Source organism: Cydia fagiglandana, chromosome 13 (assembly GCF_963556715.1).
Source record: "Cydia fagiglandana chromosome 13, ilCydFagi1.1, whole genome shotgun sequence".
Taxonomy (NCBI): domain Eukaryota; kingdom Metazoa; phylum Arthropoda; class Insecta; order Lepidoptera; family Tortricidae; genus Cydia; species Cydia fagiglandana.
In genome coordinates, this window is record NC_085944.1 from 9318877 (window position 1) to 9341783 (window position 22907).

At 37.3% G+C, this 22907-nt stretch overlaps 1 protein-coding gene across 5 annotated transcripts in view; it reads left to right on the plus strand.

Moving 5' to 3' along the window:
* LOC134670194 (rho guanine nucleotide exchange factor 10) overlaps positions 1 to 22907 on the plus strand; it is a 65426-nt gene that overhangs the window by 17251 nt on the left and 25268 nt on the right. The window contains exons 1-3 of one of the 5 annotated variants that reach the window (XM_063527892.1): positions 7213 to 7515; positions 11152 to 11269; positions 19204 to 19414. In XM_063527892.1, the coding sequence (XP_063383962.1) occupies positions 7407 to 7515; positions 11152 to 11269; positions 19204 to 19414 (438 nt within the window). In that variant the 5' untranslated portion in view covers positions 7213 to 7406. Of the gene's footprint in view, positions 1 to 7212; positions 7516 to 11151; positions 11270 to 19203; positions 19415 to 21531; positions 22036 to 22907 lie in introns of those variants that run through there. The other 4 variants (XM_063527893.1, XM_063527894.1, XM_063527895.1 and 1 more) reach the window with 4 other exon arrangements.

Below are 22907 nucleotides of genomic sequence, written 5' to 3' on the forward strand. Positions count from 1 at the left end.
GTCTCTTTACATTTTTGTCCAAAGTTAAAACTTTTTGACTTGAAGCATCATAAAATCGGTCAGATTAAGAGAACCCACCAACATTTTTGTCAGATTAAAAAAATATTCTTTCAGGATACCGAGATAAACCTCCCCTATGAAAATCTGACGCGCTCGAGTATTTCAAAAAAGCTTTTCTTTTTTGCATTTTCAAAAATTCATCGTAACTTATCGTCACGCCGAAATCGTCAGTTTTTTTAAAGGAAACTTCCTTGGGGCCTACTTAACACCCCTTCCGAAAATCTGACGCGCTCGAGTAAATTTTTTTTTTTTGCATTTTTGACTACTTTATATGCCTACCCCCACCACGCAAACCGGCAGATTAGTATACCGTTGTTATCAGAGGCACTCGGGGCATACGTAGTATGAATATCTGACGCGCTCGAGAATGCCCAAGTAACTGTTTTTTTTAACATTTTTGAAAAACCGTACACGCCAAACCCACCGCTAAAATGGTTTTTGGCATACGAGCTTTTCTTTTCGAAATTATTTTATCTTTCGATTTTGATAGGTCTCGACGGCGCCGTTGAATTACGCCATTTAGCTACTAGCTGGGGTTCTAAGGTCCACCACCTTGCATTTTGGAGACAAAGCAAACCGCTTGGAACAGGTGTTTCTGGGGGTGATCTGAGCCGATTAAGCCCGGTTGCCAAGAGGTTCCACCCAGCAGGTGGGCAGGGGAGGGGGGGAAAAAGTGGCTCCGGCGCGCCTCACTCTAAGCTATATATCTGCATACATCTAGCAACTATATCAAGTTTGGTGTCTTTTTCGTGTAATTCGAGGATGAAAAATTCATTTCTGTGACTAAATTTTCACTCTTCCATACAAAAAAATCAAAAAATTAAAAATTCCAAAAAAAACTTTTCACTTTTTTTTTCGAAAATCCTCTACAAAATTAAAACTATGAGGATTTGCTCCAGAAAAAAAATACCTGTGAATAGCCCAGTTATCCTACTATATAGAATAGTAAACTAGTTAAACATTTTTTTTTTCATAACTCTGTTAAAAAAAATGTTTTGTGTCGCGCGGCGTACCTGCATTGTAAGAGCGGTATGCAGCGTTTAGGATTTTTAAGTATGTTTCGATGGTTTCTGATAAGTTGTGATAAGTTGTTATTCTTCTGGTTGTAAAAAATTACTTCTGGACGTAATATATATATACAAATATAAATTAAATGTATAAATATAGATGTTGGGAAAACTTTCGCCAATAGAGTTATTATAAATGTGATAAAATTAACAAAGCAGATGTTTGACAAAAATGCGGGTTAAAATACGAGTAAGATATATATTGTTCGCAATTGCCACTACATGCGCATGGGTCCGTGCATTTTAGTTTATTCTTAACGCAGTTGCACCTCCCTGCGCATTTTGTTTTACAGCGGCAACGAATAAGCTCTAAACAAGCAGCAGCCGCCGCAGGTAGGCTTGTACATATGGGCTCCCAATAACCATTTTGTTTGGACCAGCTCCAGTCAGCAGAACATGGTAGCTGTTGCTGAGGGGCTATAATCTGTCCCTAAACATAGCCTCCTTGGTAAACTGCACGGAGAATATGTTTACGTAGGTAGCGCATCTTCCATTGGAGGCAGATTCTCAAACTGCAGATTTCTTTTTGTGAAAAGTACCTTTCGGCACTCTTTTACACTTGTACTTGTACCTGATCCGAACACAGTAACACAATGCATAGTATCAAAATAATGTCTAAGAACCAATTCACATCTCGTAATTAAAATTCGTTCAGATTTAATATTGTAAGACTCTTACTTGTCATACAAGACAATAACAATTTTTTCCAAAATTGACTGCTCAATGTTGTTTTGTTTACCGTATTTAAATCCCTCCGGAACATTACAAGGACCACTAAAACCAGGCTTGTCTGATCCCTCATATTTCCCACTTTTCTGTATGCTGTATGTCTCACATGCACACTAAGGGCATCCGAAAAACAGAAAGTGAATGCACTAGAGATGTGGTGCTGGAGACGAATGCTGGGCATATCATGGACTGAGCATCAATTATTGAGGAGCTTGGCATTAAAGAGCGGTTGCTTTCTACGGGCAAAACTCGGTACTCAACTTCTTTCGACACGTGTCTCGTCGAGACGGAGCATCTACAGAACGTCTAGTTGTGCAAGAAAGAGTAGGAGGTGACAGGGCTAGAGGAAGATCTCTAATGAGATGGACTGACCAAACCAAATCAGTGTGTCGGTCACAGTAAGCGAATGCTTCCGGAAAGCAGCTCTACGGGAGGAATGGCGACGTGTCGTTAAATGAGTCGCTCAAAAGTTTTCATAATGGCCACGACCACTCTATCAAGAGTGTAACGAAGAAGAAGTCCCTCCGTTACAGCAGGATATGCGCTTTAAGCTTGAAATACGCTTTTTTCCCTTTCCACACACAAAGAAACTGTGTTGTAATCTGAAAAGGCGTGGAAGAATGGCAAGACTACTATCCTTTCTGGTCCTGTAAAATAATCATATATCTATGAGTTACAAATAAAATCATATATTTAACGAAAGTTTGCAGCACGTGACCATTAGCCCAGTTGACCTGTCTCTTATTGCGGTGACATATTTATTTATTTTATTTACAATTAATGGAAGAACTACAAACGTTACCTTAAGAAAATGCAATAGCATGGCACGAGACGAACAGGTGATTCGTTCCTGGGCCAATCCTCCATTAATTGTAAATAAAATAAATATGTCACCGCAGTATACGAGACAGCTCACCAGGGCAATTGGTCACGTGCTGCAAACTTTCTTTAAATATATGATTTTATTTGTAACGCATATATATAATTTATTTTACAGGACCAGAAAGGTCAGAAGTCTTGTCATTCTTCCACACCTTTTCAGGTTGCGACACTGTTTCTTTTTTGTATGGATAGGGAAAAAAGCGTATTTCAAGCTTGGAGCGCATATCCTGCCGTAACGGAGGGGTTTAAATACGGCAAACAAGGCAATATTGAGCAAGCATTGCCAATATTGATAAAAAATGTTATTGTCTTATATGGCAAGTAAGAGTCTTACAATAGTAAGTATGGACAGATTTGAATTACGAGGTGTGAATTGGCCCCTAGACGTTATTTTAACAAAATGCATAGTATTTTGTTACTGATTTTACGAGTAGATCAGGTACAAGTACGAGTGCAAAAGAGTGCCGAAAAGTACTTTTTACAAAAAGAAATCTTCAGTTCGAGAATCTGCCTCCAATGGAAGATGCGCTACCCACGTAAACATATTCTCCGTGCAGTTTACCAAGGAGGCTATGTTTAGGGACAGATTATAGCCCCTCAGCAACAGGCACTCTTTTACACTTGTACTTGTACCTGATCCGAACACAGTAACACAATGCATAGTATCAAAATAATGTCTAAGAACCAATTCACATCTCGTAATTAAAATTCGTTCAGATTTAATATTGTAAGACTCTTACTTGTCATACAAGACAATAACAATTTTTTCCAAAATTGACTGCTCAATGTTGTTTTGTTTACCGTATTTAAATCCCTCCGGAACATTACAAGGACCACTAAAACCAGGCTTGTCTGATCCCTCATATTTCCCACTTTTCTGTATGCTGTATGTCTCACATGCACACTAAGGGCATCCGAAAAACAGAAAGTGAATGCACTAGAGATGTGGTGCTGGAGACGAATGCTGGGCATATCATGGACTGAGCATCAATTATTGAGGAGCTTGGCATTAAAGAGCGGTTGCTTTCTACGGGCAAAACTCGGTACTCAACTTCTTTCGACACGTGTCTCGTCGAGACGGAGCATCTACAGAACGTCTAGTTGTGCAAGAAAGAGTAGGAGGTGACAGGGCTAGAGGAAGATCTCTAATGAGATGGACTGACCAAACCAAATCAGTGTGTCGGTCACAGTAAGCGAATGCTTCCGGAAAGCAGCTCTACGGGAGGAATGGCGACGTGTCGTTAAATGAGTCGCTCAAAAGTTTTCATAATGGCCACGACCACTCTATCAAGAGTGTAACGAAGAAGAAGTCCCTCCGTTACAGCAGGATATGCGCTTTAAGCTTGAAATACGCTTTTTTCCCTTTCCACACACAAAGAAACTGTGTTGTAATCTGAAAAGGCGTGGAAGAATGGCAAGACTACTATCCTTTCTGGTCCTGTAAAATAATCATATATCTATGAGTTACAAATAAAATCATATATTTAACGAAAGTTTGCAGCACGTGACCATTAGCCCAGTTGACCTGTCTCTTATTGCGGTGACATATTTATTTATTTTATTTACAATTAATGGAAGAACTACAAACGTTACCTTAAGAAAATGCAATAGCATGGCACGAGACGAACAGGTGATTCGTTCCTGGGCCAATCCTCCATTAATTGTAAATAAAATAAATATGTCACCGCAGTATACGAGACAGCTCACCAGGGCAATTGGTCACGTGCTGCAAACTTTCTTTAAATATATGATTTTATTTGTAACGCATATATATAATTTATTTTACAGGACCAGAAAGGTCAGAAGTCTTGTCATTCTTCCACACCTTTTCAGGTTGCGACACTGTTTCTTTTTTGTATGGATAGGGAAAAAAGCGTATTTCAAGCTTGGAGCGCATATCCTGCCGTAACGGAGGGGTTTAAATACGGCAAACAAGGCAATATTGAGCAAGCATTGCCAATATTGATAATTGCCGAAAAGTACTTTTTACAAAAAGAAATCTTCAGTTCGAGAATCTGCCTCCAATGGAAGATGCGCTACCCACGTAAACATATTCTCCGTGCAGTTTACCAAGGAGGCTATGTTTAGGGACAGATTATAGCCCCTCAGCAACAGCTACCATGTTCTGCTGACTGGAGCTGGTCCAAACAAAATGGTTATTGGGAGCCCATATGTACAAGCCTACCTGCGGCGGCTGCTGCTTGTTTAGAGCTTATTCGTTGCCGCTGTAAAACAAAATGCGCAGGGAGGTGCAACTGCGTTAAGAATAAACTAAAATGCACGGACCCATGCGCATGTAGTGGCAATTGCGAACAGTATATATCTTACTCGTATTTTAACCCGCATTTTTGTCAAACATCTGCTTTGTTAATTTTATCACATTTATAATAACTCTATTGGCGAAAGTTTTCCCAACATCTATATTTATACATTTAATTTATATTTGTATATATATTACGTCCAGAAGTATTTTTTTACAACCAGAAGAATAACAACTTATCACAACTTATCAGAAACCATCGAAACATACTTAAAAATCCTAAACGCTGCATACCGCTCTTACAATGCAGGTACGCCGCGCGACACAAAACATTTTTTTTAACAGAGTTATGAAAAAAAAATGTTTAACAAGTTTACTATTCTATATAGTAGGATAACTGGGCTATTCACAGGTATTTTTTTTCTAGAGCAAATCCTCATAGTTTTAATTTAGTAGAGGATTTTCGAAAAAAAAAGTGAAAAGATTTTTTTGGAATTTTTAATTTCTCGATTTTTTTGTATGGAAGAGCGAAAATTTAGTCACAGAAATGAATTCTTCATCCTCGAATTACACGAAAAAGACACCAAACTTGATATAGTTGCTAGATGTATGCAGATATATAGCTTAGAGTGAGGCGCGCCGGAGCCACTTTTTCCCCCCCTCCCCTGCCCACCTGCTGGCTGGAACCTCTTGGCAACCGGGCTTAATCGGCTCAGATCACCCCCAGAAACATCTGTTCCAAGCGGTTTGCTTTGTCTCCAAAATGCAAGGTCCCCTTAGAAAACGGGACCTTAGAACAAGTACTATACCTCGCCTCCCTAACTATATATCTATATGCCTGTTATAAACGGCATAGTACCAGTACTGATACTACTGATGTTACGAGACCCAGTTTGCAGCATCTTTACCCCGTTACAAACTTCCAAGTAATGCTATCTACTGTTTGATTTATGGGCCATACTTCTATCTAGAGTAGCGAAAGGGGGGTCATCGCTGTTCAGGATGCAGTCGTCTTAATTCCGAGCACTAGATAACGAAATGGGCTAGGGCTGCTGGTCAAACTACTTTCGCCTCGCCTTTTCTTTGATTTTAAGCATGGAATTACAATTTAGAATAGTAACTTCAAGCAAAAGTGACGTTAAAATACGCGTTTGTATATTTTTAAAATACTTAATACGTAGTCTTTTTAAAACATGGGCCCTAAGACATTAAAGGCAATTAATACGTTTTGAAAGAGTTACTTCATCGAGATAAAATTTTAGAATTTATTATCGACCATCTTCTTACAAAACTGTTTTATATATATTGAGTATTATTGCTTATTTTTTTTTTTTTTCATTCTATTTGATACGATATTTTTATTTGCTGGCATTTGCAACTGCGTCGTCAGTCAGAGGCACTAGTGAGATTTGCATGAAAGGTTTTGAGTGTCAGCCACTTATTTAAAATTTAGTTGATCCCGTAATATTTGCATTTCGGAGGCGCATGGATTAGAGCTCATATTATTATCAGCTTAAAGTCTGATTTCGGTCGGTATATATGGGAAATTTACCTGTTAGCGCATCTGTTGTCGCTTAGCAGCTGGTTGAGAAAAGGGCCATTTTTTTCAGTATAGCGATAAGATAGTATCATCTGCTCTTTCTCTATCATCATTCTTGTGTTTATATAACATGAGTATGAACTAAACGCAATAAGTCTGATACTGACGAAAGATTTAGTATTTCTTTGAAACAAAACCTATAATTTGAATTCGGCGAAGTCATACCCTAGATTGAGTTGATTTTTTGGCTTTACTGCCTTGCCTATAATGTATCAAGATATTAAAAATACGTTCAAAGGTATTCGGTTTACATAATCGCCAAACACAACAAATACGAGGTTACATTCGTAACAACTATAAAAATAAACAATTAAACAACTATAACTCTTAATTTGTTCAAAACTAATTTATTACTTTCGCCGAGAAGCGCTGTCTATTTTCAACACATGTGGGTCAATATTGTTGACAATGGTATTAATTTCATAAGTCATAACACACCACTAATTACCTTGCAACTGTGCAAATGTAGCTTAGAAACCCATTAACAACTAGATAGGTCATCAACCCTGTAGTGAGTAGGTATTCTTACGAACGATCAAACTCCTATTATTATTTAGTAAAGTATCTCATTAACCGCCCATTGAGAAGACTGAGATGTTATAGTTTAGTGTGTAGTCAATCATTGTGGTGGTAACACGTTTTTCGTTAAACGCGCTTGATGATTTCAAACTAAATGCTGGTTTCGAAGTTGACGTGACTCGTCGGTAATGTTAAGATGTTTTACATAAACTTCCTTATTTCTACAGTGATCTTTAACCTTACAGTGAACAACAGAGGTTATGTAATGTGTACTTAATACAGTGGAGTGATGAATACATTGTGGTGTAGTGTACACAAGAATGATACGATGAAGCGAACAAAAAAGAGTGATAAACTTAGTAAAATTAAACACAAACTGATAAAGAAACATAAAATAAGTACGTATTCCATTGTCTCTGTCCATGAATATTCATATGATGTAGGTACACGAGATTTGATGGATGTTTTTGCAGTGGTTTTAGTACCTAAGCTAAGCAGGCAAAGTATTAATAAATGATTTTGGCATAAATTTATAGTTAAAAACGCAAGAATATGTGCCGATTATTTTGGCCGTTCGAGCCACTAGCTGTACTATTTCCTTACGATTATAAAGCCTCCTTAGCATAATTAATCATTGTTATCCAATCATTTCATAGTTTACTGACATTATTTACATGTTAGTGTTAATTCCGTCTGTTTAAATCGTATTTAAACGGCAACGTGTTGGCAAAACGTGTTCGCCGCTACTCCCACCTCCCACACTGTCTTACAGTTTCAAGGCCGCAAACTTAACGAGCAAATTCGGTTATAAAAAATCCTGACAGTCATCACAGCGTATATGGTTCTTTGATCTGACCGTTTTTGTGCTTGGGACAATACTGTCAATGCCATACACCTGGGAGCCTTATTCAGCTCTTTGTAAAGAACCAACGATATGGAGATTTTACTAAACTTTTCGTTTTGACATAATTATTCTGCAAGCAACTTATATTTTCTATTATTTCTCACATAAAGTCGCTATATAAAATTAACTAGAGCAATAGTTAGTGTTGTAGAATAACTACTCGCTAATGCCTTAACAATAGAGTTATGATGTTGATATCGGTATATGTGAACAGCTCAAATATATATTCGACGTTCGTTTTACGCAATAAGCGCTTGTTAAGAAACTTTGTACGATTTATGTCACCCACAAATTAAACTATTTGTTAAACGTTGCCTTTAGATTAAAGATGTCAAAACATAATTGGAAACAGAACATTTCATTATAACATAACTTACTTTAAATCTTCAAACGTAATCCAAGATAATCTATTACCTATATAAACTCGTTCATAGTCATAGCGTTAACGGGATAATCGAAATCCATTACGCGTACTTGCGCAAGAGCATCCCAGTCGCAGAGCGGCTTTCGAATTTTAAAAATCGGAATTTAATTTGACATACTCACTATGTATCTCATACGTACATTATATTTCCACTGCGAGTAATGTCTAATCAAGAACAGATATTTGAAGTTCGAGTACAGCTTTTGGTCATCCGCCCACGTGCAAAATGTAAGCAGTGTTGCCAACTTGGCATAATTGATGCCAGATCTGGCATATTTTCACTTGCTTTGGCACCAAAATTTCCATTTAGCATCTGGCATATTTTTTAGCATAATTTAGTCTAAGCCAAGTTTGCACCAACTTGGCAGCAACAATATGCGCCATCGCCTTATGTGGTTCATATTTTCATATGAATTTTGACTTTTTTGGACGGATGGACGTCGACGGACTATATAAAGTTGGTCAAGCAGATCTTGTCAGTAGAAAAAGGCGGCAAATTTGAAAAATGTATGTGTTTTAAGTATCTAATTTCAAGTTGACATTTTAGCATTTTTTTTTAGAATATTTCAAAAAACTTTGGCATAATTTTGGCATAATCTAGACATTAGTCTAGCATTTTTTCAAAATCCGAGTTGGCAACACTGAATGTAAGGTGCCCGAAGCGCGATTATTAATGCCTCCTCTGACATTGGTTTATCTCTAAATAGACGCGCAACATGATAATTATGCGTAACCGTAACGTTGAGATGTCTGAGATTACTGCATGCTAATTAGAAGGGAGAATTAAAATATGCTCTGTCCTTTGTCGTTTTGATTTACAGGGGACAGGTTTACTATACAAGTCATTATGTCGGATCTAAATGTTTTTAAAACACGATGTTATCTGCTAATACCGATGCAGATGTCTTTAAATAAATGAACAAACATAATAACTAACACTTACCATAGGTGTAACGAGAATAATACATGATGCTAGAAAAATATCTAGACACGCGGCAGCGTGTCAAGCCAAGTTCAAGCAAAGGAACTGGCTAGCCAGCGCCAAGTGTAATATTACACGAACCACTTGGTGCCACTTTTGACCCTTCTATAACTCAAAACATCTTTAACGTAAACACATAAAACTACGTGTGTTTAATTATATCCATAAGGACATCTAGAAGCCCAAATTTCATGAAGCTAGCTCAAACGGTTATAAAGATATGAAGATCAAAAAGTCGTAAATTTTAAGACTGACTGACAGACTTTTATAGTACCTAAACCTAACCTACTTCCAGATGACCTAGAAGGATGAAATTTGGAATCCAGCTCGGTTATTGTGTGAAAGCGTAGGAAAAAATCTAAAAATAAAAAAAAGTTACAAAATAGGGGGGTCCTCATACAAAAAAACATTTTTTATTGTGACTGACATATAGTACCTAAACCTAACCTACTTCCAGATGACCTAGAAGGATGAAATTTGGAATCCAGCTCGGTAATTGTGTGTAAGCGTAGGAAAAAATCTAAAAATAACCAAAAGTTGAAAAATAGGGGGGGTCCCCATACAAAAAACCTGTAATACGCGCTAAACAACCGGCCAACGGTGTGTCGTTGGCGGCGCGCGGCACCACATAATTAATACAAAGAACAGAAGTAAAAAACATGCAGCGGAAACACAAGAAAAAACATTAAATCTCAATACCTGCCTAGTTTTCTTTACAAAAAGTATTGATATCCCATCAAAAACATAAATGTAAAAAAGGAGAGCCAAGTTCAATACAAAAATTATGCTTGGCTGTGGGGTCGCCGCAAAAAGAATGGAGATCTAAATGAGTGCCAAGTTCTATGCAAAATCCAAATATGTATTTATAGGAACAAAATAACACTATAAACAAGTATTAAATTCTATTTCTTTCCTTTATGTGAGATCTTAATGTAGGTTAGATTTGGCTTGGCCAGTTTTTATCAGAATTACAAAATATATATGTTGAATAACTTTATAAAATGACTGATGTAATGAAAACTGGCCAAGTCAAAGGATACATTTTATAGTCTTATTTATACGTCAGTGGGTACAGTACCCGGCGATAAATATTGCACGTCGGAACTTCGGCTTCGTAGAGTTGTCTCTTTCTCTCTCGTTGTCACCAATATTCCCTTTCTAAAGACCGATATACAATTATACTTTATACAATTATAAATTAAAATGTAATTTGTAAAACAAACAAAAAAAAGAATATGGATACATAAACTATTATAGACTATATATGCATATGGATAATATGTATGTTTTATATAGGTACATACTCCTATTTTTTGTTTCATCTAAATATAAAAAAATTAAATTGAATCCCACGCTACCCAAGTATTTCGTAGCCTACTAGGTGGATAAAAACGCAATTTCGATGGAATGGTTTAATAGCGCGTACGGATAGTGTGTATCAACCTGATACAAAATAGTTATTATTATTATTATTTGGAGCCTTACGTGTCCCACTGCTGGGCAAAGGCCTCCCCCCAATTTCTCCACAGATCTCTTCCCAATCCTGTGTCTGGCCACTCCTTCAAAAAGGAGTCTAGTTCATCCCGCCATCGCCGGCGGGCTCTGCCAACTCCCCGATTTGAGTTTTCGGGCTCCCACTCTAGCGATTTTGCCCCACAACTCATTCAAAATAGTTATACATTTCGTTTATCCAGCAGTGGCATTTATATGTAAATTTAAAGTAGCTCCGTTTGTTCTAGATGAGCACCGCTCGGCGGGCGGCAGCTGGGAGGAGCCGGTGAGCGCGGTGCGCAACGCGCCGCTCCGGCGCTCGCAGCGGCTCAACTCCACCCTGGACTCCAGGTAATTTGTCTCTTGAAGCAGGCGTGGCTCACTCCACGATTTCGTCGCTTTGCAACAAGTAACTACAAGTACATCCGTCCCACACCAATTTTGGCGGCTGCCAAAGCCATAAGCCGCGCGTGGCGCTGTCGCCACCTAGTGGTCATATCTGTCCTAATCGTAACAGACGTGTTTTGTTAGAGAGTGAATCTTCTGTACCTAGTACTATTCTGTGTGCTAATTTTGGACTGGACTAGAACTACTGGAAGATGATTTAGAAGTGGTCTTCAAAAGATACATAAGTAATTATACCCGTACTATTTATTATCAATGTGACCAGTTACTGGCGCCAACAGTGGTTGTTTGCCAGCCGCATGATAGAGGTGGACTGGCAAACCTCACGCACCACCCCTATCGAAGGCAGACGGAGCAGTTTTGGTGTCTGTGGACAGAATTTGGCTAAGAATTACACAAATTTAGTATTAAGAATCCGACTAACTACACGGACAGGCTACTACCACAGCTTCCGTAGCTGCTACCTCTTTAAGGTGATGTTTAGCTGCTTGTTCAAGGAAACTTTGGCGAGAAATGACTCGACCGTTTTTGTTGGAAACGGACAGCTCTTTGCAAGTGTTAACTGCCGTTTCAAATCTCCTACACGACAGTTTAACACGTACCTATTACATTTGAACCTTGCAAGCGCTTTACTTCCACGAGATTTCTTGCGGGATTTTCTTTCATATGGAAACGCAGTCTAAGACGAATGGGGTAAGTTCGCCGTCGTATTGTTTCTGTGAATTCCTATTTCTAATTCATTATTCTTCAGTACTCCAGTAAAGAGAGGAAGCGTACCTACTTGGAACTACTGCACTCGTAAACGTTTGCTTTATGGTGACTCCCATTACCGCTACAGGCGCTATGGTTGCCATGTGTAGGTACTTCTCATTATGCACAGGAACAGGGGTAATCCTGGAGAAATATGTAGTTAGTTTTATTCATATTCAGACAAGTTCTATTTCACTACTGAGAAGTCTAAATTATAGGAATTAATAAAACTACTAGTAAATCTAACTTGCACTAGGATACTATAGTTACATAACTCTTTTACTCATGTAAATATTACATTGTTATGGTTTTACTGAACTTAACGTTAACCGCCACTGCTCATATACTTCTTTAATTTTAATAGTTTACACGTGTTAACCGTATTTTATTGCTAATGAGATCTAAACGAATCGAATGTGGTAGGTATGTCAGGCGCAACTCATATAATTTTATTGCATGTCGAATCAAATATCACATCTGTCTCTTCGATTATAGCTCAATGCCATACGGCTCATATTTTATAACACAATGGGTTGATTGTTTTAATTTACGCTACTCATTCCACTATCCGTCTAATCAAGCCTTAATGCACAGGATACATAATAAACGTCATTATAAACTACTTACATTTATCTATCACAAATTACACAGTGCAGTGCTCAAGTGCTGTCCAAAGGTCGTATTGAGTACTCGAAACACTACAATTTCAAAACTAAGGAAGTAGTTACATAGGCTAAGTATGATTGATAGCTATTCCAAAATTGGACCAATTCTCGTCTATTAAAGCCGGGGGACGGAACCGGGGCGCGCGTTTTACGTTGTTTGACTTCAGTAATTAAGCAAACAGTGGCTATATTGGTGTTGATTCATTATTTTTCCAAATTTGTCGCCCCCTCGACTCGACACTCTTGTTTTTATAGAATACGTGTGGGAAGCATAAATGTTGCTAGTATCAAATGTGTCACTGTCATTTGACGTTTCTGTGGGCAAGTATTTTATTTTAAAATAAACAACAAGGCATGCGCAGCCGAATTACGCGCAGCAATACGTTACACCTTTCATAATCATTTGTTATGTTAATATACCACTGTTTTGTTTGAATGAAAACATGGTTCCCGTTCGTAAATTTATCAGCATGTTGACAGTTGGCATATGCGACTTCCTCCGCGGTGTGGTCCCGTCGCGCCGAACAATTAGCGGGGCTACAGGGCCAATTAACACGAATTTCCTGTGCCCCGCTCAGACTCCAGAGGGCAGCCGAGGGCACTGCCTCCGACAACGATCATTGCACGCTTTATAAACAAGATGAGCGAGCAAGGCTTTTCCTGCTTACTGTTTACTAATGTTCATATGATCGCTATTATGTACGGTTCCCTATTTGATTAGCTATATTAGCTATAACAAAGTAAATACCAAGTTGAATTTTGAAATTAAATAAGTATATGACATTCAGAATGCGTAATCATGGTCATACGTATCGCGCAACAATAACAAATTAAATCATTGTTTAAAGTTTTAATTTGTATTTGAATTGTGTTTTAACGGCATATTATGTGTTTGGCAAGTTGGCATTGACTCCTCTTTCGCTGAAGACACACCTAAATTCACACTTTGTGTTACAAAACCTATCATATCGCGCATACCCGTTAACATATAGCAATCTACAGTCAACAGGCGTGACATTCTCCGAACAGATAATATTAAAAAATCGTGTCAAGGCCCAGGGCACGGTAATGCACAGACATACATTAATTTGCATGTTACTGATAATGGTAATATGCTATTCAAATCGACGACGCCACGAAGCGTAATTATTCTGGCCCCTATTGTCGTGCACACTTATATTTTACATTACATTAGTCGTTTTCTTTCATTGCCAGTGTACACTTCAAACTCGTATAATGACAAGTCAAAGAATCGATAAACTTTGAAAGCTCCTTTTGAATTAAAAGTCAAATTTTATCTCTATCTCTAAAAGTATTTTGCATTGAATGTTCCCACTGGAAAAGAAATGTGGAAATGTATACTAAGTATCTGCTAAATTCTAAATAACGTGAATAAAACCCATTATTTATTACATAGGTTGTTATTCGCGTATTAGGTACCTCATGCTTATGGCATCTAGTAAGTGCAGATAAAAAGGCCTAACAACTTCCATTGTTCTCTGCGTCTAGCAACTTACCGTACCTTTACCGTGTGGAACTGCGGATAGTTTTGCAGCTCATGTTAGTTAAAGTTGATTAAACAAGTTTTAATAAACTTTATTTCCCAACTAATAAGCATACTAAGTCAATATTTAACTTTTAAGACACTTGATCAATTTGTCAGACAATAAACAGCTGTACAATAAACTGACCATATGCCCTTGTCTTGTTGTAAGGTTTATAAAAGATGATATTTTATGGTGGTTTATAACTGTCTACAATAGTAGGTACATCAATACTGGCAGATAAATGATCGGGAAAAAAACCTGCTCCAACTCTCTACTGGTCCATCCGTATACGGCAGCTAAATGAAACCTTTGCTAAAATAGAAATAGCTGTTCCAACTAGAATCTATCGCGATTCGTTAGCAGTAATTGTTTTGGCATTGACTCGAGTTTATTTTCACTAATTGGGATCAATGGCTAATAGTTTTACTGATAGAACTGATAGTGTTTTTACTGAATTGGTAATTATCTTCAATAAACTGCCGATAGACAAGTAAATGTGATTAAGGTTTCGGAAGTTGTATTTAGTTCCTACTTAAATCATGCAGTCATTGAATATCATGATCAATTTATGCAGTTTTTGATAAAGTTTATTTCTAAAAGAGCAGTTCATGAAAGATCAGTTCCAAATAAAAAAAAACATTTAAAGCAATCTCCAAAGTTTTTATGTCGAACAATATATATTTATATGTGTACAATATACATGTCAGTAAGCGTCGTAATTATCTAGATCTGTGTGTTTATATGAATATGAGGATGACTTCATATAAGTCGCGACGCATGATTTACATCTTGCACTTAGGTACACAGGTCGCTGGAGATAAGCCGATGATACGGCAGCCACACCGAGCGACGGCTGCCTTCCCTTACATGTTTATATTCACGCGAGCTACTTAGAAATTAATATACATGTACATATGTTTACATTCTTTACCTTCTAATGTGTTACTGAATATACTTACCTACATATTGTATATGTAGGTGTATATACAATATGTACGAAGAAAATTATTGGTAGTGACAAATGTTTATCTATTAGTTAGGTACTGTATGAGAGCGCAGTTAGCTGCTGTGTTGTACTCGTATTTATATTTAGCGTCATACTCGTAGCATATAAAGATTATAAAGACACATTATCTTAGTAATGCAATCACCTGCTGATCGTGTAATTGCGTGGTCTCATTTAGCTATAACCTGCTAGGTTTTGCTTGTGAGTTCACGACTATTGCTTGTGTTGTGTTGCATGTGCCTTTTACTTATACCTATCGGTGTGGCTTCTGATCTCTAAAGTAATCGACGTGCAAATAGGTAGATGAAATAGATTATTGATTGTATTTGAGTAGCTAAGCAATGCTTATAGTTTCGTTATTAAAGCCCACCAAACAAAACAACAAAAAACCTGTTATGTTTTTATGAGTATTTGATCACTGCAGTGCTGGGAAAATGAGCCATTGTTTGAAATATCTACAGTTATTTCACATTTGTTGTCCCTCGACCCACCTGAGAATCCTAGATACCGATAGAGAACGTTGACATGTGTATATGTATTACTTTAACCCGCTAGCTCTTGGACCTGGTCAGCTAACGACAAAAAAATTAATTGAATTTGACACTACAGACCTGATTTTGAGGCAAACATTTTCATACTACATAATGTGCACATCCAGTAAGGCAGAGCGAACAATTGTTTTAGACATAGAAGGCCAAAATAACATATGTAGTATGTTCAGTACTGATCGATTTGTTCATCAGCATTCTTTCATTGAAATTAACCCTGACATCTACCATGGATTGCTTGTTTGCCCTAGTTACAGAGGCGCAAGAAACATCAAACACCTGCATAAGAAAAACAATTTGACGCTAGCCCAGTTTATTATATCGCCGTAACAGATTAATAATAAAATAAAATTAGTGCTAGTAACAACTTGACTAAGAGTCCTTAAAACATGAATCATATTTTTATACTTAAGACATTTAGATTTAGATATTTTAAATGACATAGACAGATTTTTGTATATAGAGACTGTAGTTAAATTATCTTTACGTTCAACTCATAGCTTTATGATTATAAAATAAACGCAGTTTAATTTAATTAAGTAATTTTTTACTCTCGTAAATAGTACGATTCAACTACTTTTTCCTGACTTCTAACAACTCTCATGGACCTAACTACCGTTATACCCTTATCCCTTATATTAAACAGAATCCTATATCTTTGTTATTATACGCAGTACCTACATTGTCACAGCTCCGATGGGATTCGTTGTTTAGTAGGTATTTGTCGGAACTAATTGCTCTATTGTCATCTTATTATTATTGACCGATTGTTCGAGACGAGAGTCGATTGCTTCGCTTCAACAATGACAGCGCAGATCTCATCTGCCATTGATGCAATGCTTTACGATATTTAAATACCAGGTGGCTATTTGACTTGCTGTAATGCCAGATCGTGAAACTCAAAATATGATGCTAAAATTAATGTTAAATTATAAAATAATTTAAATAATAACTTATTAGTCGAAAGTTATAGAGAACATAGTTATGAGCTTCTGCACTGAGAGAAAAGGATAACAAAAACACACTTAGAATTACAAAAATAAACTTAATCTAGGGACAAGGAGAGTCAACTAATAGGAACAAATTGACTTGCAATTTCTATTAGTTCTTGCAATTTCTATTATTTGTTTGTTGAAATTAGATTTAGGATTACTGAGCTGTTTGTAGAAATAAATAAACTTTACAGAAATAGTGAAACGTCTATAATTATTAGGTACTAAACTTCATTTTTTCCCCCAGTACAGAACTGTTTTTTAATTCCTGGTTTAGTTTACTAATGATTTTTCTCTCAGTGTGTTTCCGCTCTCGGCCCAACAATGTCGGGCCATAAATCACTGTGTGATAACCTATTAATTCATGAGAAAAGATTTCAATGACTGAGTTAATAATCAACATGGAATGACGCCCCGGTCTTGTATTTTTTACAGGGATGTTAGCACTAACTAGACAGGGACTAGCATGCAATCTACGGGCTGAGTAAACAGTAAACGAGAATATTGGTACATTTGGTACAATGCCAAACATTAGCTCATGCAGTTGCGTTTCAAAACAGAGCTAGGATAATGTGTTATAGAATCATCATTTTCTTGTTCTGACGCATTCTCGCCACACGCATTCGCATTTCTACGTAATCTGGTATTCGCGAGACTTTACCTTTAGGTAATTATGTCTGTGCCTTTTAAAAAACTTGCACAGTTCCTGTATCTACTAAACAGGTAGCACAACGGCAACCAGTATACTCAGGATGAAATAGATGTTCACGTACTTCACTTATAGGTACAAGGTAAAACAAAAATTGTGGGGGTCTGTTTAAGGACATATTCGGTAGCGAATTCTGATTAGGAAAAACTAGAAGAAATAGTTATTTGTTTTACAAGGGGGCAAAGTTATTGTTTAACCGCTGGTGCTAATATTGATACCCGAGCAAGCGAAACATTCCAAAATTGAACCACGAGCGTAGCGAGTGGTTCGAAAAATGGAATCTAGAGCGTTGCGAGGGTTTCAAAGCTCGTGCTCGTGTTGTTGTGGGCCCTCGTGGGCTAAACAAAATTTGCCCCCGAGTGAAACAAAATTTTTCACCACAGCAACCCGATGCAAATATTAAATGTAAAATATCAAACAAAATCAAATCCAAATGAATGTTATGAAATATTTTTTGTCCAAAATCATCATTTAAAAGTCAATTCTACCAGCAAACATAAGAGAACGACTCAAAATTTGCATTTGATTACTTTGCCTCACATGTGAATAAAATGCAACTTTGCTATCACGCTATCAGTTTTTGAAGTGCAAAGTAAGCCTTTCCGAGCTGGTGTGATGAAAATAAATTTTTACCTTTGTATGGAGGGTTGGCCGATTTAGACCGTGCGATCGTGCCATTCACGATGACGCGCAGATTTATCAAAGCATGACAATACTATCCAAAGCACGCGGCTTCGTGAAATTTCCTAATTTTGGAAACTTACCGGCGGAACATCAGTAGACTTCTGAGTCGCATTATCGATAACTTTGTTCATATCGGAACTAATTTTATTACGTTTCTATTTCAATCCTTCGTGACTCGAGTGACGATTTCATCCTGTATACTAAGTCCACTTCACCGATTACTATACCGGTCTGTGTGTAGCAAGCATTAAGAAATGCGAAAGGCATTAAACCTTAATAGGGATCAGGGTCTCGGAGCGACTAATACTATTACCACGAACAACGCCGAGCCACTGATCCATCTGCAGTTTCTATTTGTAGTTTCACCGATTATTGTGGCGTATAACTTTTCCCCCTGTATAATTAAATGACTTCCGTGTATCTTTAATTGCTCAGATCCTATTAATTAAACCTCAATTAATGTAAATGTAATGGCCGTTAAACATATCTTGACTGCTTATCGATGTTTCGTTTTCATAAACATGAAACTTGATGGGATGATTTGAAGATAAAAAGTTTGTCATTTATTTAAATGAAAATTATATACCTTACCTATACATTTACAGGAGTTTGTTTACTATCACGTATAAATCTCGCTTTTTCTAGCTACATTCGAACAAAAAGGGTTGCAACAAACTTTTGAGATCAAAGTTGCACTTACCAAATCAGATGCGTGCACGATTTTAATCTAATGAAATTAATACCTTATATAAGTTATATATTTTGTTTCTAGGTAACTATTTGTCAATCAAAAATTGAGCATATATCACCTTTGGAAAGCACAAGGGGTTATTATACATGGTCGTAGGATCATAATCGTGACAATGCAATCCATGTTCGGCTTTATTTACTAGCCTACCTCTGGCTTGTTTACCTAACACAGATAAGAAGCATAATCGATTTATAGGTAATTAAATTCAAATAGCAACTTTGCCTTCAGGAGCAGCGGTCAACTACGCAACACCCTCAGCCGGGCCCGCGAGCTATGCGAGCGCTGGCGCAGCGGCGGAGCGACGCCCGCGCCCCCCGCGCCGCCGCCCGAGGACGAGGGCGGGGGGCGCCTGGCACGCTGGTTCAGCGTCAGGAGAGGCTCGACACACCAGTATGACATGCACACACATGAGAGCGACAAGATGCCGAAGCTGCCGGAGGTAACTAAAAACAAACTCAACCTATATTGTAAAATGTAAACCTTCAATTGTGGAGGGCGTATAACGCGCTGTTGTAACATTGTCAGGACGCGTTTATACTGGGCCTGCGGTATGTTCCGTCGTCCATAGACGACGACATATTACCTACTATTTTCTAAATGCATGGCATGGCGAGGCTACATAACTACTCGTAGGTACTCGCAGACTAAAGAAATTAGGTACAATTTATTATTGCTGGCTACAATACTATTGTACTGCCTATCCTGTGCCATAAATTTGTGTTTTGTACAATAAAGAGTTTATGCATACATACATACATACTATTGTGGAAACATTAAGTAAGAAATTGCTCAAAAAGAACTGGCCCTTAACTGTAAAATAAGCAAACACATGGGGTTGAAAAAATATAGAGTGTATATTAGACTGATATTTAAGATTGCCACAATGCCAACTTGTCAACGCGTTTCTCATATTGTGACATCATTGGATTGGTTGGAGGCCATGATTGCCAAAATATTAACTTTTTGCGCGTTTTGTTAGCGAGTCAAAGAAATCTCTAGAAATAGAACTAATGTTTTTGTTTTCCTAAATCTGCGAATTCGGTCAAAAATAGACTCTTAAAAGCAAATTGATCTCCCGAGGGATAGTAGCAGTGAAAATAAACAGGTATATTTCCACTTTGCTTTAGCGAAGTTCAAAGGAATGGGCAATACGATTTGGCGCGGTGATTCAGTTTTCAACGGAATTGTAGAAACGGTGCGGTCAGGTGTTCAAACTTTTGAGAGAAACTCATTTATGTATTAGTCATGGCTTGGGCTAACAAATATGGGCCTTAAATTGTTATTTATTCCGTTATTTATCAGACTTAATAATGTTGTCTATTGTTCGGTTTACCTTAGATAATACTAAGAACTATCTGGTTCTACGAGCAGATGATCCAAAAACAATATTGGGTTATCAGTTCCGCAGGACGTATAAATTTAACAAATTCGACCAAAACACCCTAAGCTTTCAATCACAAGTCTCAAATCCTTCATTATTTGCTTTCACCGCGACCTTAATACAGATTACCGAGTCACCAATGTGCAATGTTGTTATTGTTATCAACATTGTTTGTTTACGTCCAGGCACGGACTGACACATGACACGTAACATGACGGAAGGAAATAACGAGAATCTTCATCAATTTACCTTCCAACCTTTATAATGACTCGTAGGACTTTTGTTGTAACCGCAATATGAATAACCATTGACGCACTTACTGTTCATTTCATTAATAAAACAGTATTTAATTTTAATTATTATTTATTTTATTATAATTAATGCAATTAAAGTTTAAATATGATGACATGCATTTAAAGTAGAACAGCACTGCCGCATGTCACTTAGTCACCAAAAACCACAATATTTTTATTTTTCTTAACGGAACTTACGAACTGTTATTCCGTTGGTTTGAAGATGCCCATTGCGGTGTGGGATGTTGGTCATTTTAGGTAGCAAATCATGGAAATTTTTATTTTTGGCAAAGCTACTGTTTGTTGTAAAGTGGCCAGCTGTTGTTTCTTAATATAGGTACTTATTAGGTCACACGCAATGTTTTCATTTCTTCGCAACTTCAGTTTTCATTTCTTTATCACACATAACTACACATCGGTAACTCGTGGCATTTAGGTAGCACTTAAAAGATTTATTCTTAACTATTATTTGGGTTAATAAGTTAATAATATTAAATAAAGTTAAAAATTAATAAACAACACTAATTCCTATACGAGTCGAGAAAAAGAAAACAAAGAAAGAAGGAATTAATTAAACTAATCTTTTAAGTGCTACCTAAATGCCACGAGTTACCGATCTGTACACATAACACACATAATAACATTTTAATCTTATTAACATTTAGTGTCAGCGTTGTATGTTTTATTTTATAGGATGGGTCAATTCAATACTTCGTTTTAGAAACAAGTGTTATATATAGATTCTACGACAGTGCGAATTAAATAATAGGCACCTAATAGTGGAGGGAAAGCCCCTGTGCAATATTTTATTAAGATAACTACCAGTGAATAGGTATATCATAGTATAAATGGAACTCGTAAGTCATCATAATACTTACACGAAATAAATAGTAGGCTACTCCATCTATCACTCGCGGGACTTACGTCATACAATACTGTCATGATGAATAAAATAAACCCATTCACAAACGAGCCTTGTTAGCCTAACGTCCCCATTCATAATTCTAGGCTATGGTTACTAATGAACTAGGTCTCCCTCCAATTATACACATTAAAGCAAACAACACAACGAACCAACACACCGCAAACAAGCCATTGACTCGCGCCGACAATTTCTGGAATTAAAGGACTCCGCTCATTGGTCACAGACCATAACATTACTACATGTATATCAAATTAATACGAGGAAGGATATATGTACATGATTCACATTTATATTATAGAATGATTCACGCGGTCATTGGGCATTCTTTCAACGAGCGCAGTAACGAACCAGTCGTACGGCCGGTCATGTCGATCCTAGCTATGAACAAATAATAAGAAAAACACGGCGATACAATCATGTGCGGGTGTACAGTGCCTCAACGGAGATCCATGTATACGATTGTAATATCTCAGTTTGCTCTAAGTGTCATTACGTGAATAACGTGCTATTCGTAAATGTCAAAAGTAAATTTTAAATCGTGCGCCCTGCTCGGTTTCTCGCCGATCTAACCATGTTCTGTGTGAAGCTTCGTAGTGATAAGGCCGAGTATTGCATGGCCGAGGTATGACGTGAGTGTGGTGGAGGATGTTACTTTTGACGTTTACGTGCAAATGTGTTTTCCTGTCGGTTCTCTGTCTGGTTTAGTTCATGTGACGGATATGATATTGTCTGGTGTGATTTCTACGCAACTGGCTAATCATTATTTCCACGAGAGATATGTTGGGCTTTGTAACTAGGACTGTCCATCAATTGATGTCATTTATACATATACCTTGGCGTAACATTATACTCGAAACTGATTCAACAAACTATGTTTATTAAAATGGAGAAGTACGATATAATTCTAAGTCTCTACGCAATTTAGAAAATATTAACCATTGTATATAAGTACATATTAACCATGTTGAATAAATGCATGTAAAACCTTGTTCGACATTTTTGTCCGTTTTCTGCATGTTTGTACCATCTTTTCGGCACTTTTAACTATACAAACAAACGGTCCGTTCTGTTCTGTCTGTTCATTGGGCCAGCCAGGACTTGAAGGTCTGCATATGATTAAGTGTTTTATTGTTCAACTTTTTCATTGATATATGTTTTGATGTAAACTTTGCCCACCGAGGCCACCGAGCATGTCTCTACACAGAGAGCTCAGCCCCAGTACTGCGCCGCTTAGCTTTATTGAAACAGTTTCATAGCTTATCCTTTATCTCACTTATCGTATAGCTACCTCCGCACTCTGGTGGAAAAACATCCTAACACGGTTTGTTTAGAA